This window comes from Thermobia domestica, chromosome 9 (genome assembly GCF_964235325.1).
Source record: "Thermobia domestica chromosome 9, izTheDome1.hap1.1, whole genome shotgun sequence".
Lineage (NCBI taxonomy): Eukaryota > Metazoa > Arthropoda > Insecta > Zygentoma > Lepismatidae > Thermobia > Thermobia domestica.
In genome coordinates, this window is record NC_137462.1 from 141,897,391 (window position 1) to 141,923,842 (window position 26,452).

A 26,452-nucleotide genomic window follows, 5' to 3' on the forward strand; every position below is an offset into this window, starting at 1 on the left:
TAAGTCAACAATAGTTTATGGGATGCCCAGTAAATCGACTATATGCAACTTTCGATACGTTACATCTTACACTATAATTTGAAGAATCCCTGTGAGGCGTTTCTAATAATTATTTCACTTTCTCCCCCAATTACACCCTGAAGAGGGAATGAATCTCATACTGGATTTGGGCTCAATTTCTAAAGGAAAATGAAAATTGCTATGCTCCAAAGAATTCGGCTTACATGGATATCAACCAATGTTAATGATGAATTAGTGAAGTTCTATCCTGAAGTAAATACAAAATGGTCTTTCACTTTTCTCACGTATTACGTGATACGAGAGAAAATTGAAAAGTCTTTGCAACTTAATTTTTCAAATGTGTAATGCATTTTAATACAATATTATATATATATATATATATATATATATATATATATATATATATATATATATATATATATATATATATATATAAAAGCAATGCGGTAAACTTTTCCTGGAACGTCTTCAGTGTAACTTTCCAGTTCTTCCAGCGCACAGTAGTGCTGCCAACTTGAGGGGGAAGTCATTAAATCTAGGGGAGTTTACTTTTAATTTAAAATAGGGACGAGATTTTTTTTTAATTATTGACGACTTTCTGGTTATTTTTCATAACAACTTGGCGACTTACTTACAAATCGAGCGACTATTAATTATGTTTCGAACAAGTTGTCCTTCCGTAATTACACATTATTAGTTTGAATTAGCTTTGATGTTTCTTTTCTTTGTTTCTTTTAATCAACGCAAGCGACGACAAGATGTGAAATATACAATGTAACCACTCCTGCAGAATCCTATTCTAAAATAACAGACAAATTCTGACCAAAGCATATATTAACTAATAAATAATAGCGCTACAGTTTCGGCAAATTAACTTTGCCTTCATCAGACACATTATGAAATACAATTTCTAAGATTACAGCTTATATACTTCTTAAAGTGAGAGGAGGTATTCCATGAACCAATCATATTCGTCCTTTCCTTTAACAATTTTTAATTAATACAAATGCAACTTTTAATGATCAGCTTTCACTTAAGAGCTAAACTTTTAATTGGCACACCTGTGTATGAATAACTTTCACTTTTGAAAAACATAAACTTTTAATTGTCTATCCGTTGTTCAACACACCTGTTTTAATCTCTTCTTTCTTCTCTGTTTTATCCAATATCTTTCTCCATACCTCATGTATATTTAGTCCGCTATTCCAATTCATAAGTTTCTCGCTTCCTTCCTTTCTTATCCATTCTGCCTCTTTCCATTTTCTTATAATGCTTCTTTTCTCCTTTTCCAGCCCCTCTACGCCTTCCCAGTCTATTTCATGTCCTGTCTCCCTTACATGTTTATATATAGCGTTACTATCTCTCTTCAATCGAACGTCGTCCTTGTGCTGTTTAATCCTTTCTTGTAACCTCTTTCCTGTTTCTCCTACATAACTCATATCACATTCTTTGCATTTAATTCTATATACAACCCCTTCATCACTTATTTGAATCTCTGTTACCTTCCTTTTCCTCGTTCGCAATGCATCTAACATTCTTCTGCTACCTTTTCTGTACGTTCTTACTCCTCCTTTTCTCAATAAGTTTTTTAAGACTTCCGTTTTTTCTCCTATGCTCTCTATCCCGAACCATGTTTTCTTTCTTCTTCTCTATTTTCTCTCACTTCCTTCTGCCTTCTGCCCTCTTCTTTCTTGCTATTCTTCTTCAATATATCCTCACTATATCCATTCTGCATTAATAAACTGTGAAACTGTTCTATGTCTTCTTTTCTCTTCTCGTCATCACTGTCTATCATTCTTATCCTTCTCTCCATGTTTCTAATAAAGTTCCTTTTAGTTCCTTAATCTACATCACTTCTTCTATGGCAAGAAGTGATGTAGATGAAGGAACTAAAAGGAACTTTATTAAAAACATGGAGAGAAGGATAAGAATGATAGACAGTGATGACGAGAAGAGAAAAGAAGACATAGAACAGTTTCACAGTTTATTAATGCAGAATGGATATAGTGAGGATATATTGAAGAAGAATAGCAAGAAAGAAGAGGGCAGAAGGCAGAAGGAAGTGAGAGAAAATAGAGAAGAAGAAAGAAAACATGGTTCGGGATAGAGAGCATAGGAGAAAAAACGGAAGTCTTAAAAAACTTATTGAGAAAAGGAGGAGTAAGAACGTACAGAAAAGGTAGCAGAAGAATGTTAGATACGTTGCGAACGAGGAAAAGGAAGGTAACAGAGATTCAAATAAGTGATGAAGGGGTTGTATATAGAATTAAATGCAAAGAATGTGATATGAGTTATGTAGGAGAAACAGGAAAGAGGTTACAAGAAAGGATTAAACAGCACAAGGACGACGTTCGATTGAAGAGAGATAGTAACGCTATATATAAACATGTAAGGGAGACAGGACATGAAATAGACTGAGAAGGCGTAGAGGGGCTGGAAAAGGAGAAAAGAAGCATTATAAGAAAATGGAAAGAGGCAGAATGGATAAGAAAGGAAGGAAGCGAGAAACTTATGAATTGGAATAGCGGACTAAATATACATGAGGTATGGAGAAAGATATTGGATAAAACAGAGAAGAAAGAAGAGATTAAAACAGGTGTGTTGAACAACGGATAGACAATTAAAAGTTTATGTTTTTCAAAAGTGAAAGTTATTCATACACAGGTGTGCCAATTAAAAGTTTAGCTCTTAAGTGAAAGCTGATCATTAAAAGTTGCATTTGTATTAATTAAAAATTGTTAAAGGAAAGGACGAATATGATTGGTTCATGGAATACCTCCTCTCACTTTAAGAAGTATATAAGCTGTAATCTTAGAAATTGTATTTCATAATGTGTCTGATGAAGGCAAAGTTAATTTGCCGAAACTGTAGCGCTATTATTTATTAGTTAATATATGCTTTGGTCAGAATTTGTCTGTTATTTTATAAAAGAAGTTCCAAAGCTAGAATGAGTGGAATCCTATTCTGTAGAGAGACAAGTAATACAGTGGTAAAATTACGATGATTAGCTACAGAAGTATGAATTAAAGTGAAGAGTGTTCGCGTTTTTCCTTTATGGTTTCTAATTTTTGTACATTAAAAAATCTTAAATAAGAAAAAAATCTGAGCAAAGCAAGCACTTATTATTACTAATCTGTTTTACAATTTCGGAAATATATATATTGCCAAAATATAACACAATAGTAAAATAAGTGTTTGTTTTGATGAAATTTTAGTTACTTAAATTACACGTAGAGTTACACAAAGCTAGAATTAGCAGTATTTCTAAAAATCAACACTTACTTTATATGTTAATTGTGTCGGAAATATTATGACCAACTTTTTAGCGACTTTTCACCTCAAATTGGAGTCATTTTATCTCTTGTTTAGCAACTTACTGCGTCAACCTTTTGGCAGCACTGCCACACAATGTTTTTATTAATTTATCAAAGATGGCCACTGAAGCATTATTCGCAATGATGACAATCTGGAACTTTACCTAATCCCATCTCGAAAAGCAGAAATTCCAATTTCGTTCTTAAATTTCTCTCGCGCTATACTAATAACAAAATTTTGAAAATTTAAAAACATGAAAATTGAAACTACTGTATAACTCACTTACTTTTTTCAATATTTGAGTCAATTATTTGTTAATTCCGATTTTCTAAATTTCTAATAGTATTTTCCTTAATTAAAAGAGACTATTGAAATTGTTGATTAAAGCAAAGTACATTTTGTTATGAGAATTTAGTATTTCCATCACGCTCTTGTGCCATAATCTTATACTGAATGCAGTGAAAATAGACATATCATTCTCCAGTTACAGTGGCATATTTAGGATTTTGTTTCGGGGGGCTATACACAACTCGTGAATAAGCACTTATATTTTTTTCTTTCGAGTGCCGAAAATTTTTAATGAAGTTTCGCATACATATAACAAATTTATTTTGGGGACCTTGAGCCCGACAGCCACCCCCTAAATACGCCACTGTCCAGTTATTTCCTGTGGGACGTTTTAGACATAGGCTATTTGTCGTTTGGTAATTTATTTTCCTCCGTTCATGATTTTCTTTCAAAATTCCAGAATACAAGTTACATTCCTTGGTGCTTCTTTTTTGAGATTCACGTTTATTCAAATGTGCTTAGCTTACTTCCCGCTTATTTAGAGATTTTTTGTTGGCTTCGATGAAATAAACACATAAACAATCCCGTACATGTTACCAACTTTGACGAAAATTCCCTTTATCCCTATTCGAAAAATTAATGCAGAAATCCCACAAAATGGGATTTTCCCAGGGGTTGGCATCTCTGATTATTCGTTTTCCACTTGTGCAAGGGAAACACAGCCCCACACATCTACAGGACATGAAGTAGGATTGCCACCTTTCCAAAGCAAAATGCAGGGATACTCCCTGCAGTTATTCCGGGCAGGGTGAAGGGTACCAGCGCTTCTTTGCCCGTAATAATGTAATACAATTTTTTCTATAGCTAAGAGCGAATTATATTCATCAATTTAATAAAAATTAAAATGAGGCAATTAGATCATAAAGGCCCTTTAAAATTATGTAGCCTACAGTATGTAGCCTATGTATAAGTCTATATAGGGTGTTTCAAAACAACACCGACAACGTTTGGGAGGTGATTCCTGACACCAAGGTAAGACAAAAAGTATAGACCAATTTGGGTGCACAAGTGCTTCCTTTCGGAATTATACGCTGCCGAGAACACAAAAAAATAAATAAATAAATAAAATAAAAATAAATAAATAAATAAAATGAAATTTAAAGGTCCAAAACTATGTGACCTACCGTAGTCGGGTCAAGACTTCACTTAGGAACTAGTAACTACCCTATCCAAATATCCATATTTCAGAATCCTGTGGTACTTCCGCAACAACTTTTATAAAGGTAGTTGGTGAGTACTTCAGATTACGTGTTAGTAGCCAAAATCCCTCTATAAAAATTGATGCGTGAGTACCTTAGGATTCTGAAACATATGTTTTTAGATAGCGCACATATTAGTTCCTAAGTGAAGTCTTGACCTGACTAAGGTAGGTCCCACAGTTCTGGAGCAATGAACCTTGAAAGTTCTTTTTTTTTTCAGTTTTCGGCAGCCTATAACTCCGAAAGGAAGCATTTGTGCACCTAGGATGGTCTATATACTCTTTGTTTTATCTTGGTGTCAAAAATCATCTCCCAAACGTTGTCGGCGTTGTTTTGAAACACTCTGTGTATTATGTAGCTAAGAACACACAAGTACACTAAGTGCATATATAAGTTTTACGCCCCAATGTTATGCCGGCTAGGAGAGGGTGATGATGAGAAATGAATGAAATGGAAGGAAACGGAAGAATCCCAAGATAACCCACGCACACGGTTTTTGTCCACCACAAAAGCTCACTTGGCGCGAGCTAGGATCGAACCAATGATCCCATGCCCCACAGGTGAACGCTCTACCATTGAGCCACCGAGGACCACCGCGTATAAGTTATGTCTGCAATTTATTTATACCTGTTCCAAGTGACAGAAGATTTTTTTTTAAAAAAAACGATCGAATTACTGTAAGATATTTGAAGGCTATCGAATCTTGCCGTATCATCATTTGAAACTGAGTTCGCGAAAGACATTGATCTGGATGAAATGATGGACAATTTCCCAGCTATAAAATCCAGGAAAGAAAACTTTCGATTTAGTGGAGGTAGAAAGAAGGCTCAGTTGTAAGTGACAAATAATTATATATAAAATATCAAACTAACAATATATTGGATCTATGTGATCTGTTAGGAGAAGGGTAGACAACACCATGAATTATCGCATCGGGTGACACCAATTCTGGAGATGCCACTAAGCAGGAACTGCAGAAAAGATAATAGTTGAATGTCAGATGCAGATTCAAGGTTGAAAAGACCTACATAATACCCTCCTTTTTTTTGTCAAAGCACTGGTACCGTGCCAAAAGCATTATGTCCAAATGGAGAATGCGATCAATAGTATTTCTGCACCACTTCACGATACTGGCTCTTTGACACAACAGGAAATGTATCTCACTCACATGGAAAAGAATTTCATTACATTATTATGTAAGCAGTAAAAAATTGGGGGAAACCTACTATTAACATTTAGTCAGAATATCAGTATTATTAGTAAATGGTAATACTGTAATATTATATTACCATATACTATAGAAGCGAACAAAGGATCTTATTTTGGGAGGGGGCATTCCCACCATTACTCTTAACCCTAAGTGACAAGGATAAGAGTGAGCCAAGAAAAATCACACCATGTTTGATGCAAATCTTTTTTTTATCGTTATTATTATTATTAGTATTATTTTTGGATGTTTCCCTGAAACATTCTTTAAAAGCTAAAGAAAAATTAATTCCCTTCAGGTTTTGCAATCTTGAAAGAAAGCACATGCAGTGGTGCTGTTCAGCCGGTTCACACCTGTTCCCTAGAACCAGTTGTTAAAATATTCCCAGTTCGCAGAACCGTTTGTTATACTCAGACATTACAGTAAATTTTACCCAGTTATACCAAGGAACAGTAAACTTTAGCTATCTTGTTTTTAGAAATTTTTACAGCTACAGGGCTAAACATAAGATCTCTCAGAACAAAAGCATAAGCGTTTACTTCTAAATCTCAAATGCTCATATATCAAGAATGAGAACTGGGATCACATGAGTGCAGGGGTGAGGGTTATTTATATTTGAAACACATACATACCATTATCAACATTTTTGATCTATTGCTGGATTAAGGTGTTTCCAATGCTTTTTGACAAACACTTTTCTTGGATAATTCGTTTCCAAGATATTTGCAGTGCTACCTAATTTCGTCACACCACCCTGTATCAGGATGCTGTGTAGATCTCTACTTGTCACTTGTGATATCCAGTAAAAATTTTGCTTTTGTCTACCTTGTATGGTCTGTTTCCTAAGAGAGTTATATCTACCTATCTACTATCCATCTACTCTCTCTCATATGAACGGTCCAAAGCTCAATACTATGGGACCTACCGTAGGCGGGTGAAGACTTCATCTAGGAACTAGTATGTTCCCTATCCAAATATCCATATTTCAGAATCCTCGTGCAGTTCTGCAACAATTTTTATAGAGGTAGTTGGCGAGCACTTCAAATTACATGCTTGTAGATAAAAATCGATGTGGAAGTACAGCAGGATTCTAAAACATACATTTTTGGATAGCGCACATATTAGTTCCTAAGTGAAGTCTTGACCCGACTACGGTAGGTCCCATAGTATTGAAGCTTTGGATCGTTTAAAGTTCATTTTTCATGTTTCCGGAAGCACACTCCGAAATGACGGATTTCTGCACCCAGCTTGCTCTATACTTTTTTGTCTTATCTTGGTCTCAGGAATCACCTCCCAAACGTTGTTGGTGTTCTTTTGAAACAGCCTATAGTATATATTATATATACAGAGTGCTTCAAAACAACACCAACAACGTTTGGGAGGTGTTTCCTGACACCAAGATAAGACAAAAAGTATAGACCAACCTGGGTGCACAAATGCTTCCTTTCGGACTTATAGGCTGCCGAAAACTTGAAAAAATGAACTTTAAAAGTCCATAGCTCCAATACTATGGGGCCTACCGTAGTCGGGTCAAGACTTCACTGAGGAACTAGTGTGCCGTATCCAAACATCAATGTTTCAGAAATCTGTGGTATTTACGCAACAATTTTTACAGAGGTAGTTGATGAGTACTTCAAGTTATATGCGAGTAGCCAAACTACCTCTTTAAAAATTGTTGCGGAAGCACCTTAGGATTCTGAAACATGTATATGTGGATAGGGCAAATACTGGTTCCTAAGTGAAGTCTTGACCCGACTACGGTAGGCCCCACAGTATTGGAACTATGGACCTTTAAAGCTCAGTTTTTCAAGTTTTCGGCAGCCTATAACTCCGAAAGGAAGCATTTGTGCACCAGGTTAGTCTATATTTTTTGTCTTATCTTGGTGTCAGGAATCACCTCCCAAAAGTTGTCGGTGTTCTTTTGAAACACCATATTATACATATATACAGAACCGGTTGTTAAAAAATATATAACACGACTGAAAACATGCCTTATTTTGTAAGTTTGTAACGAGAGTAATTGCTAAATTTTAAACGTAATGTTAACGTGAATTTACGGATTTCAACTTCAAGAAATAGATTCTAATGAGAAATCTCAAAGAAAGGCTACATTGAAAATCGGGCAATTTTACAGCAAGTGAAAGTCACATTTTTCAACTTGTAAGATGGAATGAATTCACCTCTTTGTCCTTGGCTGACTTCAATACCAAACAGGCTCTATGGGGAAACTTCAAAGAAAGTACACACCATGTTTAATGAAAATCGAATATTTTTCTTCTGTTTTTTTTCTTTTTCTTTCTTTTTTCTTTTTTAGGTAAGATTGAGAGGCAGAGTGGTAAATTGGGGGGAAGAATAGTGAAGTTTGAGGGAAAGAAAGGAAAATCTTGCTGAACTTTCTTTGAAAATTTTGGGAGATAATGGTAAACTCGGGGGATGAGCTCAAGCCACAATGAGCGTTGCTCCCAACTGATTTATAAGTGGGATGTCCATTGAAAATCTCCTCTCGTTTAATTGTAATTAATATATAATGCTGCAATTTAAATGCGTATTAATACTTATTTATATAGATTATGAGGAAAATTTCATCTTTTAACTCCTAATATTTTTTGTGTTATAGGCACTAAACTGAACGAAAGCGTGACGATGGATCTAATCGAATCCCGAGCGGTGATCAAGTTTCTGTACTTAAGAGGCCGCACACCAAGGCAAGAGGAAGCCTATACGTTGTGAATAACTGGCATTGTTGGTTCGAGTGTAGTCGGATTTCGAATGTAGAAACGGCTCCAGTCCAGGGCAACATCAGTTCTCTATGTGAAGACATCATTAGGCAAGTGAAAGTCGCCATCTTGGAGGATTGCCACATAAAAGCTCACCACCAAGCTGAAGATACCATAAATATGGAGTCTGTAAGGGGGAAAAAATCCATGCGTATGCAGGTGTCTGCTCAGTGGGTCCTCTGGCTACAGACACTTTTTGAAAAACAGGAACGAGTCACTTTCCCCCAACTTTTGATCCTGCACTACGAAAACCAGGTGGACTTTTATGACAGGCTAACAACTCAGGATGAAACTTCGAACTATCATTATGACTTGGAGATTAAGGCCCTCAAGCAATGGAACAATCTTATTCAGATACTGCAAACAAGGCCGGTGTCCAACCTTCAGTGGGCAAGGTTATGCTGACGGCTTTTTGGAACTAGCATGGAGCAGTGATGATGGATTTCGTAGCGAAGGGTACCACAATAACTATGCTTCACTACTGCAGAAATTACGGGATTCCATCTCAACCAAGAGGTGTAAAATGTTGACCAAAGATATCCATATCCTTCAAGACAACTTTCCAGTTCTCAACTCTTATGTTGTTCAAACAGAAATACGATCCCGCGTGTATGAAGTCCTTCTCCATCTTCCGTACTCTCTTGATCACACACAATCTAACTTCCATCTTCCTAATAATAGGGTTATGTCATTTTTGAAGAGAAAGTATTTCCTGACACCAAGATAAGGCAAAAAGTATAGACCATCCTGGGTGCACAAATGCTTCCTTTCGGAATGCTGCCGAAAACATTAAAAAAAAAGAAAAAAAAGAAAAAAAGAAAGAAAGAAAGAAAAAGAAAAAACTTTAAAGGTCCATAGCTCCAAAACTATGGAACCTACCGTAGTCAGATCAAGACTTTACCAAGGAACTAATATGTGCGCTATCCAAAAATGTATGTTTCATAATCCTGAGGATATTCACGCAACAATTTTTATAGAGGGAGTTTGGCTACGGGCATAAAATTTGAAGTGCGAATCAACTACCTCTTAACTATAGTACCCAGAATCCCAGGCTCTATTTCAAGCGGAAGTGCCTTGAAATTTAGAATGCTTACTATGGTTCGGATCACACCCGCAACCACAGGGAGGCTACGGGGGCCTGGCCCCCTAAAATTTTCGTGGCCCCTACAGACCTCAATACAAAATGCACAATTTAGGTATTTGTAAGATAATTTTTAATGATTTGGCCCCTCTAACATATTCAAGCCCCCCAAACCTCTGTGGCTGGTTTTGAGCCTGGTTCGGACTCACTTTAAACTGTAGATTTACGTCTCATGTAACCCAGTTGCTCAAAAGGAACGCTGAACTCCATTTCATCTCACCTACCTTTTTATATTGCACAAATAGGCCTACTAATTTGATGTTACATGAACTTGGCAAATAATCATAAAAAGAACACGAGATGTACCCTTCTACACAGATCGATTCCATTCCCAATGCAAGTAATATACAAATAGTTTTATTCTGCCGTGTATAATTGTGTATTTTAAGCGTACTCCCATTTTTGAAACTAAAGTAAATGTTAAAGCATGTTTCTCTACACGCAAGGACGCAATTAAATCATCTGGAATATCGATTTCCACGAAGAAGCACCACGAATTACACGACACACCCTGTTTAAGAATCATGTAAACCATGAAACAACATTTATATGGTCTACTCACAATAACAGCAGTTATATTGACTGTTTCCTTTCCCTCGATTACTTTTTGGCTAAGGATAGAGTTAAAAAGTTTCTATAGCAGAGCGTACGGAAGGTCGGAAACGCTTGACTTACAAAGGGAAATCTATTATCCCACTAACAGAGATGACGTCACTTCCTCTCACTTGGCAATCTGGCAACCTATGAAGTCATCGATTATATGGCATTTACTAAGAGGATAAACTCTCTCTTCAACGCTGTTGTAACTATAACGAAGGTCTCGAGGTGGGACGATACTCAGAAAATTATTCTTACAAAGTACTCTAGCAAATATAAATCCTTTCTTCTACTAACGAGACCCTCCTTCTCAATTGTCTGCAAGTTGTAATACATTAGCAAGTAATTTTTCATGTGTTAAGGGTCTTTCCAATTCAATTTTAGCAAATAACTTAAAAACAATAACGAAAAACATCATAAACTTAGAAAAAGAAATAGCAAGATAATATCTAGAAAACATTCTTAAGTGAACTACCTCCAGATCTTACTTAATTGACCAAAAATGCTTTACACAATTTGTGGCATCACAATTGTAAATGAAATGAAATCTCTACTTTTACGTCTCACACTTACGTCTTGAAGTCTATAGCAGATGTATGATTAGTAGAAATGAACGACTATAAAATAATTGGTGGAACAAGAATGTGGGAGAAAGTGCGCTGAACCCCAAGAAAACTGCAGGAAAACGAATTGTCCACCACAAACTTGCATGTCCGGGGATGGAACCTGGGAGGGAAGCGTAGTAATATTCGTCTACAACACATAGAATAAACCTACTTAAAATAAAGTAGCTTGAGATTTTAGGGAGGGGGACCGGACAAGGTAAATCAAATGGAATCTTTAATTTAACGTAGAATTTTATAACTTTCAGGTTAAAGATGATGAACGATTAACACAAATATATGAACATATAAGAGTTATGGAATGAGAATATGAAGGAACTCCAACTCTAAACCACCAACTCCATGATCTGGAATCGAACCTGAGACATTTCGCATCAAAGAGTTGGAAGCAAGTGTCTCTGGCCGATCATACCCATGAAAAAAGGACGTAAATTAAGTTATTTCTGACATATACACAGCCCATTCAATAAGTTTAGGGATTTCCTCCAATAATACACTTAACGATACCAGAAAAATTTATTACCATATTAATTTATTACATACATCCCATCCCCCTTTTTTTTCGGTTGTAGACACCTGGAACGCCTTAGGAAATCTACTCACTGGAATGCTGTTCAGCACTGCCGCCATATTCTCTTGAATTGATGATAGCCCTCAAAAACGCTTCCCCTTGAGAGCAAATTTGAGCTCAGATTTGTCAAGTCCAACGGGGACAGGTATGGGGAACGAATATGGGGATGTTCAAAAACTGTGGCCCTTCTTTTAGCAAAGAGTTGATACACACGATAACCGGTGCGGGCTGACAAGTTTTCTTCTGCGTCAATTTTTGGCCAAGACAAGTGTTCTTGAACTCACCCATATTCACCTTATTTGGCCCCATTGGACTTCGTGGTCTTTCCTAAGCTCGAATATGTTCTCAAGAGAGAGAGTTTTGAGGATCCTGCATCAATTCAAAGGAATATGACGGCGGTATTAAACATCATTCCAGTGAACTACTTTCTTACGGCGTTCCACAGCCTCTACAACAGCTCTCGCGAATATGTACCGAAAAAAGGAATTTAAAAAAAGTTATAATAAATTTTCTACCATCGTTTCGTATATTATTTCCAGGTAGGCTAGTCCATTAACTTATTGAACGGACTGTGTATATTTATAAAACATTCTTCTGATTAACAAACCACGAAGAAAGAAATGCACAAACTAAAAACCGAAGAAATAAGGGTTTAATTACGATAATTATGTGATTAGAGCGAATTTTTAATCTTAAATTTTGTTTAAAATGGGGGATTCAGGAGTATTCTGAAAACAATCGCTGCAAATCATAGGTAAAAATCAGTAAAGGTACTGTACAAATACAAATGTATACAAAAAATAGTCTAGCTGTGTACGGAATTGCAGATATTGGGCCTTATGCAGAGTCGTTCTGACGAGTGATTAGTGCGATACTACAGAGCTCAACTAACATATGTTTCATGCAGTAGTCAGGCTATTAGTGTGACGCTAATCATACGTCAAAACGACTCTGCATAAAGCCCATTATGTTTATACTTTAATCTATACTCACTCCTCGTTCCATTTCTGGAAGAGGGTCGTATCCCCTCCAGCTGGTTAAGCCTTCGAAGAACATCAGCAAGGGTGGATCGAAGACAGACGATTTCATCACTTTGTTCTAGAACTTTCTTCTCCAGGTCGGACACTCGCTCCCGGAGAGATTCGTTTTCATTTTCGATCATGTCATCTGAAAGTACAAATAAAAAATTTTGCAATTAACAATCATTTACCACAATCTATATAATCTTAATACAGTAAATCAATTTGTAGTCTAATTTTTGTGCTTATTAAGGCAATAAATAGCTGTTAGTTGGCGTCCAATTCTGTGACTTTATTATATTAAAGACGAAGTATATAATACAAACACGTATTCCTTTCAGTATCAAGAACAGTGCACCTGTGTAATATGGGGAAATACTGTACACGACTGAACGATTTAAACCTTAAGGTAATTAAGATTGTGGAATTTAATTTGCTCTAACACTTCAAAATGACTCATGTCAGGATAATTCTTTCATAGTATATATTTTATAAATAGCCTATATAAGTATTGTACATAGCTGAAGAAGAGCAATACACGGTAAGATGGTTTTTAACATTTAAACGTAATTTTCTAAACATTAACTCTGTATGTAACTTAAAAGTGCCTTTAATAGATCACCCTAAGACAGTCCCACAGCCAGAAAGGATATCCTCCTCCCTCTTTAGTGCCCTCTCTCCTATTATTGAATGTTTTTAAATCCTATTATTGAATGTTTTTAAAAAACGGAACCTTTGTTCTCCCCATTAGGTCAAAGAAACTCGTGAAATGCTAATGAAAGTGAATTTATAGAATACGGTAATTAGTCTAATAAGAATGTGGGAAGAAATGAGGAAAGTCGAAAAGAAGCAACACAGAACACAATGATGTCCACCTCAAATTCACATGATCGGGTATCAAACCAGGAATACCTACCAGCAGAAGGGAGTGTCATACTACTAAGACACCATTGCACCTCCTCTTGCTAATTTATTTTGATATTCTGAGTATACATGGATTAATAAATAAATCCTTTCTGAAATTTAAGATTTGGTATGAAAATCTTGTATTTCATCTACGCAGAAACTTACGTAAGTTTATCTCAGCTCAATGCCCACCATCACACAAATTACTTATCTGACGAAAACAAGTTTTCCTTCGAATTATTAACCAGTACAGAAAACAAAACTGTTTCAAGGTCCAATTATTTTCTTAAATTTCTTTTGTACTTGCATACCAGCAAATTATTTATACTTACAGGAGGTAGATTTTACCTTGTACCGATTATAAGATCGGTGAACCCGAAGATAAAAATAATGTTGGTAGCTTTGAGTCCCCTTTCTTGCAGATATAAAGATAGTATCAAAAGATATTCTCCTCTTTTTTAATAAATAGAAGTATTAAATAATTACACGAAAATATGATCCCGATGTTATCTAATCAGTAACAATTAGAGTAACAATGTAATTTTCTACCAGAAACTAGTGCACTCTCTCAGATTAACAATAAAAAGTCCAGATAAAGATTATTATCAATTAAACGGAAACATGGAATTGGAAACACGTCAGATGTCCGGGTCGGTAACGGTTAGGCAGCTACCGCAGCGCCTATCTTTCTAGTAACCTTGGATCTGTTGCTGGTTGTCTGTTAGGGCAAACTCCATATTATTCGAAGAGCACTGGAATGGCAGCATCAAGTGATCCGAGCAGACGGTGATATAATAGTGTAAAATGTAGCGACCTCTCTGACTGCTAAAGACGAAAAATCGTTTAGCGCTCGGTTATGTGGTGCGAGATGTCGCGATAGTAAGAAGTGTGTCGCGAGGAATAGTACCCAAAGTAATGACGGCCTACAAAACTCACGGCAAAACCACAAGGAACCCCTCACAGGACCCGTCTAGCATTAAAGCACTATCACTCAGACCCGCCGTGCGACTACAATGAGGGTGACTGAGGAATTCAAGCACCATCTCCCAAAGCCTATGTCGATAATCATAATCCATCACAAGTTACATAACATGGACATATGGGGTTATGGACCAAACCGCTGAAAGGGATAATAACGATTAAGCGCGACCCCAACGATCTAACAAGCAACATATACCCCTGATGACTGGGAACGTATGATATGGTCGTACGAGTTATCGTCCAACGTCCATCTTATTTCAAGCAATAGGCCGTGTTTATGCGTAACGGACGTACAAAAAAGCGTATGATCATTAGTGTCTCTGACAACCGTGGTTCTGCGATACTGTGGGCCACAATATCCTGGTTTTCAGTGGGTCTTGTGTTAGCCTACTCTACTAGCCTAATCAAACTTTCCTTAACATAACGTACTCTACTACATAACATAACATAACATAACGTACCCACGGGGAGCAGAGCTCCCCTAAATTTTTACTGGCTTCCTAAAATTTTCACGGCAGGCTTGCAAATGAACTATAATATGATGATGAACTATAATATGGTTGGATCAGGGCTCCCCTATATTTTTGGGCTCACTACGGTCCTGCCCTACCCCACTTTACTAACCTGTCCTAATCTATCATACTCTACTCTATCCTAGGACATGTTGATGATTTTGTTTGCATGAATATTCGTTTTCATGGAAAATTAGTTTGCACGCGCCAGAAAAATAACAGTGCAGAATATCTTAGATAATAACTTTATAATTTGACGAGCTGTTGTAAATCTACACGAAATCAAGTAATTGGAAGAGTGTGATTCCGTATTGCTCTGCCATTTCAGATCCGTAGCAGTTGCTAATTATCCAGCACGAAATTATCATTAAAAAACTTAAGGAAAACATTTCTGTTTTCTAATACAGTAATATTCTACTTTTATTTTCATACACAGGTAACTTTCTTTGCTTAGCAATTTGGATATTCTTAACCTGCAAGTTTGAAATTACAATTGCAGAAAGCAACAAAATGCAGCTTATTTCTGATAACCACTACGTCTATAACTGAAACTAAACATATATTCGAGAAACAACTAGAATTACATTCATGAAAAGTTTGGATCTCTTCTTCTTTCTTCAACACCTCATCAATATCTTTCTCTTTTGTGTTTATGATTATTATTTTCATTCTACAAATTCTACAAGCTGGTTTCCCTTGTATCACAAATCAACCTGTTTATTACCAATTCAACCACAGTTTATGAAATAAGTAATCGTAAATCATAAATTATTCTCCCTCTTTCTTCTCTTATTGGCTTTTTTTAAAATTAGCACCAGCAATTACAAATTCTGCCAGCACAATTTATTTTTATCTTTCCATATTTTAAGGAAAATTATAATGACTGGAGTAAGAACATTTTCAATGTACAGTTTCCCATTGCAGAGTTCAATCAATATATTTTAAATTATTTAATTAAGAAGAAATTTCAAGCCTATATAGTAAAATTCTAATTTAATGTTCTTTCTCTCACATTAATGTATGTTAATGTGAAACGTAGCACTAAGGTATTATGATTCTGAGTTGATTCTAATGAACGATGTTCTGAACAGTAAAAAGAGTTATTTGCAAGAAATTATGATGCAAATACGGTTTATGGACTCATATATAAAGTTAATTATATATTTACTTCTTTCTTCGCGAAATGTGCTCTTAATACCTTTAAACATTGATTCTTCTGGGAGGAGTTTTATTTCTGGGTACAGATTCACTTTAGGAGGGCTAATCCATTATGGGTATAATTAAGGCTTTTTGTTCGGTATGCTATAAAAACTAGAATTTAAAGAACACCAACCACCCTGTCCTTGGTGGCGAATAAAAGCAAGGATAGTTCTAACTCTAGTAAGAGTAGGGCAAAACTGGTGAACCGCGCAAAAGTGCACCCATAGGGAGCAGGTGTGTTAGCGACGATGGACATCCGCGTAAACGAAGATAGTGCAAAAATAATATTACATACCGGTAATAAATTTTAAAAAACTATGGTCGCATATAACAAAAAATACTTACTTTGTACTTTTATATTTCCACATTCACCCAGTCCTTTTCCCCCTTACAATCATTAAGAATTTTTAAAAAAACATGTCCTCTCCGTTGCACAGTATGATTTAATGAACTGCCTTCATACTTCTCGGATACTTTCATGGTAGCGTATCATCAGTTTAGGGATGCACACGAGACAAGATTTGAGGCTGTCTCGTCTCGAAAATGTGCTGTAAAAGTGATGTCTCGACTCGAAAAATGTATTTTTCTCTATTGAAAGAGCTTTGTCTCGACTCGAATTTTGTCAGGAAAATTCTGTCTCGACTCGTCTCGTGCGCATTTCCACATGAGTTAACACACTGATTTGACGTGATTTCACCTGGGAATTTGTGCAGACGAGTTCGAACGGAAAGTGTTATATATAATAAAGTAACTGGATTACAGTACTATTACTGCACTTGGGGGAAGAGAGAGTTTTAATACTTTCCACAAATCGATTCTCCCCGTTCGAATACGGAATACAACAACAAATAATACAGCCATATTAGCTATCACTTAACAATACAGTAGGTATATATAACATTCATTTTTAATTCCCACCTATTTATTTATATGTAAACACCTTCAGCCTGTGTCAAATAATGTATTCAGTAAGCTTGTAATAAAGGAAAATTACGAAAAAGTATATTAATAGAAGGAATCGTAAAATAAGTAGAAATGGGGGTGCATGTCCAATTTTAATGGGGAATATGAATGTTTTATTTTGTTTTTTCGGTGAAAGGACAGGGAGCAATTCAGACGAGTGGAAGCGACTTTTCTACTATTCGACCTAACTGTCATTTGTGTATGTCTTTCTTCCACGATATCACTAGCAAAATCTTTTGGATTTTAATGAAACTTTGCATATGCCTTCCTACAACCTTAAAAAATAATCAAATTGTTTAAAATTGAAATCTAAAAAAATATTTTAAAAAAGTAAATTTGATTCCAGGTTTAAGTTTGCACATATATCATCCTTCTTCTTTCTCTCCGTCTTTTCCCACTTATGAGGGACGACGTCTCCATAAAGCCTCGTCCCAGAATTCCTTTCTCGTTAGACCTTTCTCCCTGAAGTTATTCTTAACCATATCCACTCATTTCCTTCTTGGTCTCATTCTATCTTTCTTCCCATTTTCTTTCATTGTCAACACTCTTCTGATCACATAGTCGTTTGTTCTTCACATTAGATGGCCTTACCATTGCAGTCTTCTTCCTTGGATCTTTTTAGATATTTGTATAATCTTAGTTGTTCACTCTCAGCTTTTCACTATCAATTATGTCTCTTGTTATCCCACATATCCAGCATAGCATTTTCATTTCGGTAACATTCAGTGTACTTCCATTACTCACTATGTTTGTGTTCCGTATATCATTGCTGCTCTAACTAATGATTTGTAAATAATCTCTTTATTCTCTACTGTAGGGAGCACGGTGGCTGAGTGGTAGAATGCTTATCTCTGATGTGTGGGTCCCAGGTTCGAGCCCCAGCCAAGAAAGTTTGTCCTGGACAATGTGTCCGTGGGTTTTCTCGGTGTACTCCCGTTTCCTCCCACTTTCTCATTCCACCAATTCTTCCATCATAATTCACTTGCCTTAATCATCATCTCCCTTAACCGAACGGGCATCATCATGGAACGTTAAAGATTTCATTATATTCTCTATCGTGATTCTGCAGTAACACAGAACACCATATTTTTCTTCCAATTTCGCCATCCCTCTTGCAGTCTGTTTTATTTTTACGTCGAAAACACCATTCTTGGCAAAATCAAGAAGCACTGCGTAGTAATCTTAAAAAAAAAAAAAAATGCTCAAGATAAATGGTTGTGAGAACGAGTTGCACATATTTTCACCCATTAGTAGATTGACTACGGTTGACAATTGTGTATTATACTTAACTTCATAATTTCCTACTTTAATCATTTGAAAATAATCTTCGAAAGTTAGTTTTCGTTAAAATTATTCGCTTTTAGTATTGTTCACGAGGTAAAAAATATTGTTTTCCTCTTTCTCCTTGTAAATTTTGCAGAAGTCTTGTCACGGATCGATTCTCGAAAAGCTTTTCTCGCTTCATTTTGTGAATTTATGTACTTGACTTTTGGAAGTAGTTTCTATAGAATTTTACACTTTGTTATAAGAAATTCAATCGGGATATCTTGTATAATTAGCATAATTGAAAAAAAAAAAGGTAGAGCTAACTTGTATAATTCGCATTAAAAAAAAGAAAAAAAGAAACAAATACATGCCATCCAAGTTCCTTTACCAATCTTCATACAAAGACAGTGTTTGAAGTGGAAAAAAAAAAAGCAGAGGCGGTATGTTTTATTACGATTTTGACTCGACATACCGGCTATCTAAATGTTGAAATACAGTAAGGGCATGTTGCCTAAAATATTGCATTTCTATTTACATAATGACTGAAATCAACTGGAGAGCTTCTCTGTAGTTACAAGGAGATGGGCATGGAGAGACTTTGGTCATCAGTCAACAACTTTCTGAAGAAAATAAAAAAAAATACCCCCTTATATTCAATTATAAAGAATTATAGAGGAAAATACTCGAAAGCCAAATGAGGATATTATCAATTTCCTGCGGGAAAACTCCCGGATTCCCCACTCGAGGTATTCCAAACAGCAGAAGGTTCGCTCCCCAGCACACAACTCTTAAATCCGCCCATGCTCAAAAGACGGCATTTATATGTATTAAGACAAGAAAACACACACGCATAAGAAAAAAAAATAAATTCAATATAGCACATCAAAATATAAACTAGGTGAACTTCTTTGAATACACCTCATTTTAAAAACAAAGGAAAAAGGTAAAAATGCCGATGTTGTCAAAGACATTATTTCTACATAAGAAATAAAATATTTCGACGTGCAAAACTATTCGTCAATTACTGTGTACAAAATGAATTTATTAAACATCTTTTCCAGTGACGGTATGTCTTCATCGCTGAATAGTCAGAGGCGGTATGGCATACCACCGCATAACGTCTCACTTCGACGACTGTACAAAGAGGAACATAAAAAAGTCATTCGTAGCACAGAACTACTATCTAGGTAATGACGGATTTTAACAAGGCATATTGTCACAGTATATCTGAAATCCAAAGATACTAAACTATTGATCTCTTACATATGTTAACTAATGTAGCAAAAATCTAGTATTCAAAAATAAACAGATCTTGGATGTGATCGAATTACGGGAGAACATTATATTATTCCTTTAAGGTGTAATTTCCAATATTCGCTTAGTAGAGTGATAGTAGTTCATTTTTTCACTTTCTGGAAATTTCTTTAACAATTTTGACTGAAGTAATTAAATACGGTAATCCTCTCTGAGTATTTCATAAATTAAAAGGTGATAATTTGGATTAATCATTGCTGAGATACTTAATACTAATATAAAATCCATTTAAATAAAATTACTATGTTGTACGGACAAAAAAAAATACCATTAGAATGCATTACATCAATATAAACATATATAATAAATAATAATACTCTCTTTCCTAATTACATTTTCAATAACTCGTCTGTACAGAATGTAGTGACCACATCGACTACCAGATGGCATTGTTATACAGTTCAGACTCCAAACAGTTAACATCTTGTGCTGCCATCTAGTAGCAAAACATTGAATGAAATAGAAGTCAAGTCAACACGTAATGAATGAAATTCACGTGGTTACTTGATTCGGTTCCTTCTCAATCACAGTTTACATTCTCAGGGTCGCCGATGCTAGTGATATCGTTATAAACTTTTGTTTGCTATGAATTATAGTCGATGTTCTGGATTATTCACCAGGAAGTGCATCAATTGAACTTGGCCTTGAAAGAACGCAAGATGATCGCACAGTATAATTACGTATCTCTTTAATAATAGGCTGCTAGTCCCAAGTCAGTAACTAACTGACGTTTCCCGACAGTGCGACGTAAATGAACATTTAAGATTGCTTACAGATTAATCGACTAAACCAGTCAATATTAACCTTCAGTTATCGTTGTTGTTTTGTACATAATTATAATGCTTGTATATTTGTTTAAAGTATTATTATACATTTCGCTTCGATAGCTACATGGATGTAAAAATCAATAGATAAGCTTACTGACTAGTTCAGTTGAAGCATTCTGCTGTTATAAATTGAAATTTATCAATAGATAGGATAACACAGGTAAGATTAACCAACCAACGAACAAATGCATATAGAACCAATACTATTGTATTCGTAACAGGTTAGGTACCATTCCAATACTAAAATTTTACTTGTTGCCTTCAATTGCACAATTGTAGCACGTCAACATATCCACTATTCCCAGAGATATACTTCCACAAAAACCTAATCCAAACAAGTCAACAAGTTCTTTCTTTAAAACCTTCCTAGATTACTAGTCTTCGGCTAGCTGCGGACTCCAACCTTTGACCCGCATTTCCTCGGCGTACAAAATCGCACCTCATATTTCAGTTTCTGCTTCAGTTCTTCGCACGGCAAGAGTTCGTTTACGCCATTATTATTATTATTTTGCAAAATAATAGTAATAAAAATAAAACCATTTCTCCCTTAAACTATGTATTTCAATCACAGTGAAATGATACGAACGCATGTGGGCCAAAGTCCTAAATGTGTTCAAAAATTCGTCTCAAATGGTTCACCCCTTTAACTCTGATAATAATACGATCTCGAAATAATTTTTATATATTGAGAAAAATATAAAAATTTCCTCCTTCTTACATTAAAAGTGGAATTTGCGGAAATGATGTAGAATATTTCCACTTGTTTTGAATAAGGAGTTCATATACCAATATCCCAAACATTTCTCTAATCTTAAGGAATTTGTTCATCCTATTATAACAAATGTAGAACCACCCTTTTTTCTTCTCTTCTAAGGAAAATATCAAAAATTGTTGAATCAAATGTCTTATTATTTTAAGTTGTAAGTTCATATATCCTTTCATGTTTCAACCCTCCAGTGATATTGACATTTTACTATAGTAATCGTCACACCTACTCAAGGACGCCAATTTCTCTTGGGGGAAGGGTGGCATTCAGATATCTGTGGTTGCAGATAAGGGTCTAAGAAGGCATACATCAGGATTTTAAGACAAAGTCAATTCAAATTATGCCAAATATTGTATAACCATAAAAAATACATATAACAATAAAAATACATACAAAAATACACAAAACAATACATATAACAATAACAAATGCATATAAAAATACATATTCATAAAAATATACGAAGTGGCCCACATGAGCTTTGGGGAGCCCAGACCCCCTCGCCCCCCAAGATTGCTGCCCTGACCCCTACTCCCCTTTCCCTTCGTTGAATTTCCAAAAAATCCTTCCTTATTCTTTTATATATATAGGTTATTGGTGAGGCAGCAATTAAGTTCTCTACGTCATTTAGTTTGTCAATAAAGTGGAAATTTTATTAGGTTACATGATAAAAGTGGCAGAGACATGGTCTGAATTTGCCTGTTAAGAGTGATACATCAGCAAGTTCATTATATAATTCCTTAAACGAACAAGTGCACCACTTTATTATATCATGTCCGATTATTTTACCTAATTTTTATTAACTTACAACACAATCCCAACAACTTGTTTAATAGGAGAACACTAGCCGACAATTTCCCAGCTCTGCTATTTAATTACTTCTGCTATATCAACATGAATTATCACTAGGTGTTCCAATTATCCTCTGGAAGTTGCACACTGACTGTTTCCTACTAGAGTCGAATAATGATGTACACAAATAGAGTTGATTACTGACAGACGCTTACAACAGGAGGCTAATGATGCAAAACGCGTCATTAAAATTTTAGGGGTCGCAAAAAAAAAAAAAAAGTAATTGTTGACACATCTGAAATCAATTTTACAATTTAACAAAGGCAGTCAGCAGAGAGCGGATGGAGAGTATTGGTTAGAATCGCTAGGAACGTTGCTTTTTTTTTTAGAGGAGGACGGCGAAATTCAAATAGAATAATTTTAAAAGATGCATTATGGACCCCAGGCGTAGACCGACTCCATGAAAATCGTGGAGTATACTTTGCGCCCGTAGATTTAGCGCCCACATATAATATCGTGTACTTAGCGCCCAGAAAATATTTGATGCTTATCAGTGTGCTAGGGTTGACCAAAGAGAGAACTAGTTTATATGTATAAATGTAATTTCGTACTCATATCTATCCCCATCCCCTCTCTTTTCACGACTAAAGAACAAGGAGTTTTACTTGAAAGATCCTGCTATTCTTGCTGCACAATTGTCATGTCACTTTTAAAACCCCTTAGGCAAGTTGAAAGAAATGTGTTCTTTTCTTCCTCTCCTGTTCACCACCGTCAGCTCTAACACACTGACTTCTCATGTACATCTGTAATTACGTACAATTTAATTACGACTTAAAAGCATTACCATATCACCTATGAGATTTTCATATGTGGATGTGAATTCATGTGCTAGTGTTATTTTAAAATTTATATAGTTTTAAATAATAATAATTACACGCACCTTAATGAAAATACTACGAGTACCGCATCAAAAACAGCAATTATTTATGCACATTACATAACTTCATTTCCTATCGTAAATACAGGGTGTCAGGGGGCAAAATTCAACTGCCAAAATTTGGTGGGTAATTCTTTATATCAAATGAAAATAAAACGTTCTAATAAACATGTGTCATAAAACGACTTCTTTCAGTGTTATAAGCCGCCCTAAACGTAATCAATTACATTTTAAACCCTAGTTTTAAAATAATGGAACATATCGCAAGTAGTTAAAGAAATCCGACAAGAACTAGTATTTCCTCTATCTAAATATCCATTAAAGGATACACTTTTAACCCTAGGACTACCAGGTGGGTCCATTGCACTCGTACGCACACTTTCTTTAATAATTACTAAGGCTTAGTAAGTATTGAGATTCTATGACATTTCCCTGGTTGTGTTCTTGTGTTGTGTTATTTAAGTATTTTTTTTTTTTTCATTTCCGTGAGTCAAGTGATAGTTTTTAAAATTTATAGCATTGGGTACCGAGTGGGTACATTAAACTCCAGCCTTAATGCAGAAATATGAGGATGGATTCAGTATAGATTGAGATTGTGGCTCGTAGCGGAGTTAACGTTCTGATAATCTTCTAACTGTTCTAATGAAGTCAGATATAACATATTGCAACTTTATATGTTATTATGTAGTTTGATTGATTTAATTATTTGCAATTTTGCTTATTTTAGTAGCAGCTTTTCTTTATTTATTCACTTATATAAGTCTCTTGTCAGAAGCATAATTGTTGCTTTTGTCTAACAAACTGTATTAATTTTCCATTGTATGCAGTTGCGTATTCAGTGTCAGTTTCCGGGGATCTCCAAGCCCCAACATTTTTAAAAGTTGCTAGAATAAAACCTAAATTTGCGCTTTCACTCTCCATATTGACCAAAAAAAAAAAAAAAAAGTTTTCCGGAGTAGGACACTGACCCCCCTCAATAGAAATCGTGGCTTTGCCACTGATTGTATGTAAAGTTTTGTTTATTATTAGTGTGTTTTGACTATTGCACGTGGTATATTAACAGATCACTAACAATACACGTCACTGTTGATGGTAGAGGAGGAATATTTTTGGTAAATCAATAAACGATGAAGAAATTGATTCCCGACAGACGATAAGATATTAGCAGACTTATATACAAATGCAACTGAAGTTTCTTGTTCAGGTACCGATATTGAAATGAGACGTTGAGTAGTTTTCTTAACCAGAGGATTGGTTAGAAGTTTGAAGCGTAGCACCTATAGCTAATGCAAAAGGCAAAACTCCGGAGAAAAGCGATCCTACAAGGGCTGCCTTATGTTTTGATGCCAACATCGGCGCTATTAGAATACCTGATGACGAATTGTTCCTAATTCGTGAAGTTGCAGATTCTTCACACACTCTGCAATATAATTTTATTCTTATATATAATATGACTGTAGACGAACAACTTCTCATTTTTGGGTGCGCTGTCTCTTTTGACAATATATACCCATTAAGATCAGCCATTTTACAATTGCAAAACACAATGCACAACTATATCCTGAAGTGGTCACTTCTAGAGCGAAGGAAAATACTCAAAGTTATCATATATTGCAACACAACAAAACCAGACGTTCACACTAACAATCATATGGTTCGCCGTTACACCACAAAACAATGAACAAAATGGCCTATGACAGTATTTTACATAACTGATGTAAGTGGACTCAACACTTATGGTATTGTGTCATCAAAGCGTAATTTCAAACGAGAAACAAACATTAAAAAGTTTGAAATGCCGTAAATTCTTCATTTCGTCTGGTTAGCAGTTCGCCAACGTTGAGAAGAAATCACGGAGAATAGAAGCTTCCCAGTATACTGAAGAGGAACAGCCTAAAAAAAAAGTCTCTCCAGCAAAGAGGGAGCACAAAACAAGAACTTTCTGCCGCAAATGCAAGCTATATGAATGTACTGACATGTAATATTTTCCAAGTGTAACATTCCGATTTTGATCAAATTTGACAGGTAGATATTACACATGAAATAAACATACGTGTTTTTTTTTTTCTTTTCTGGGGAAAACTGTTTTAAGGGGTAAAAGCCCTCACCCAAAATTTGGAGAAATTTGAGGCCGGAAAGACAAGAAGTTAGTCGAAGTGAATGAAATTGTTCACAGATATTATAAACGTTAAATGATGGAATATGTGTTTCGTACTTTCCCGGGAAAAATGGTTGGATGGGGCACAGACCCCTTCAAACCTTTGATCTCGAAATATCAAAAGCGCACGTATAACAGTACGTTAAACATGCCTAAAGGACATGGAGAATTGTAAGGAAATTTTGGGTAGGGACAATATAGAAAAAATAAATGAACACTTCTTTCTTATTTCCTGCAGAAAAAATGTTTTTAGGGGCAAAAGTCTCCACCGAAAATTTTGAAATTGACGACCGAAAGGCATGAAGAAGTAGACCGGAATGAACGAAATTGTGTGCATATATTGTAGACGTAAAATGACAATATTGTGTTGCCTTTTTCTGGAAAAGATGGTTGGGTGGGGTACAGACCCCTTCAAACATTTAATCACGATTTATCAAAGTGTTCATTAGTATAGTGAAAAGTACCTAAAAGGACATGGAGAATTGTAACGAAACTGTGTTTAGAGACAATACGCAAAAAAATATACGAATACGTGTTTTTAGTTTCTGCGGAAAAACTGTGGTGTGACTAAAGTCCCTCCGAAAAAAAAAAGTAATTATTACCGCAGAAGCGCAGGTAGTTTTCATAGGAAAATACGACACGTATTCTTTCATTTTACGTCTACAATATTTGTGGACATTTTCATTTATTACAGTATATTTCTTTCTGGGCTCGTGGAGTTGAATTTCGTATTTTTAGCAGGGGGGCCCTTTGTCACACTTTTGTTTTTCTGCACAAAATCAAAATCACGTAATCATTTCTTTTCTTTTCTTTTCTTTCTTTCTTTATTTATTTATTTATTTTTGCGTACTGTTCCTACACAAACTATCGTTGCAATCATGTCCAACCGTTTTTCCCAGGAAAATACGAAACATCTATTCCTTCGTTTTACGTTTACAGCGTCTGTGCACAATATTATTCACTTCGGTTCACTTCTTGCCTTTCGGGACTCAAATTTCAAAATTTTGGGTGG

The 26,452-nt window shown here is 35.5% G+C and overlaps 1 protein-coding gene across 10 annotated transcripts in view; it reads right to left on the reverse strand.

The window, feature by feature from the left end:
* Positions 1–26,452, reverse strand: part of LOC145695073 (echinoderm microtubule-associated protein-like 2) — a 438,352-nt gene that overhangs the window by 119,257 nt on the left and 292,643 nt on the right. For 3 of the 10 annotated variants that reach the window (XM_081771921.1, XM_081771922.1, XM_081771927.1), the window contains exon 2: positions 12,793–12,966. In XM_081771921.1, the coding sequence (XP_081628047.1) occupies positions 12,793–12,966 (174 nt within the window). Of the gene's footprint in view, positions 1–12,792; positions 12,967–15,708; positions 15,778–15,801; positions 15,912–26,452 lie in introns of those variants that run through there. The other 7 variants (XM_081771919.1, XM_081771924.1, XM_081771928.1 and 4 more) reach the window with 7 other exon arrangements.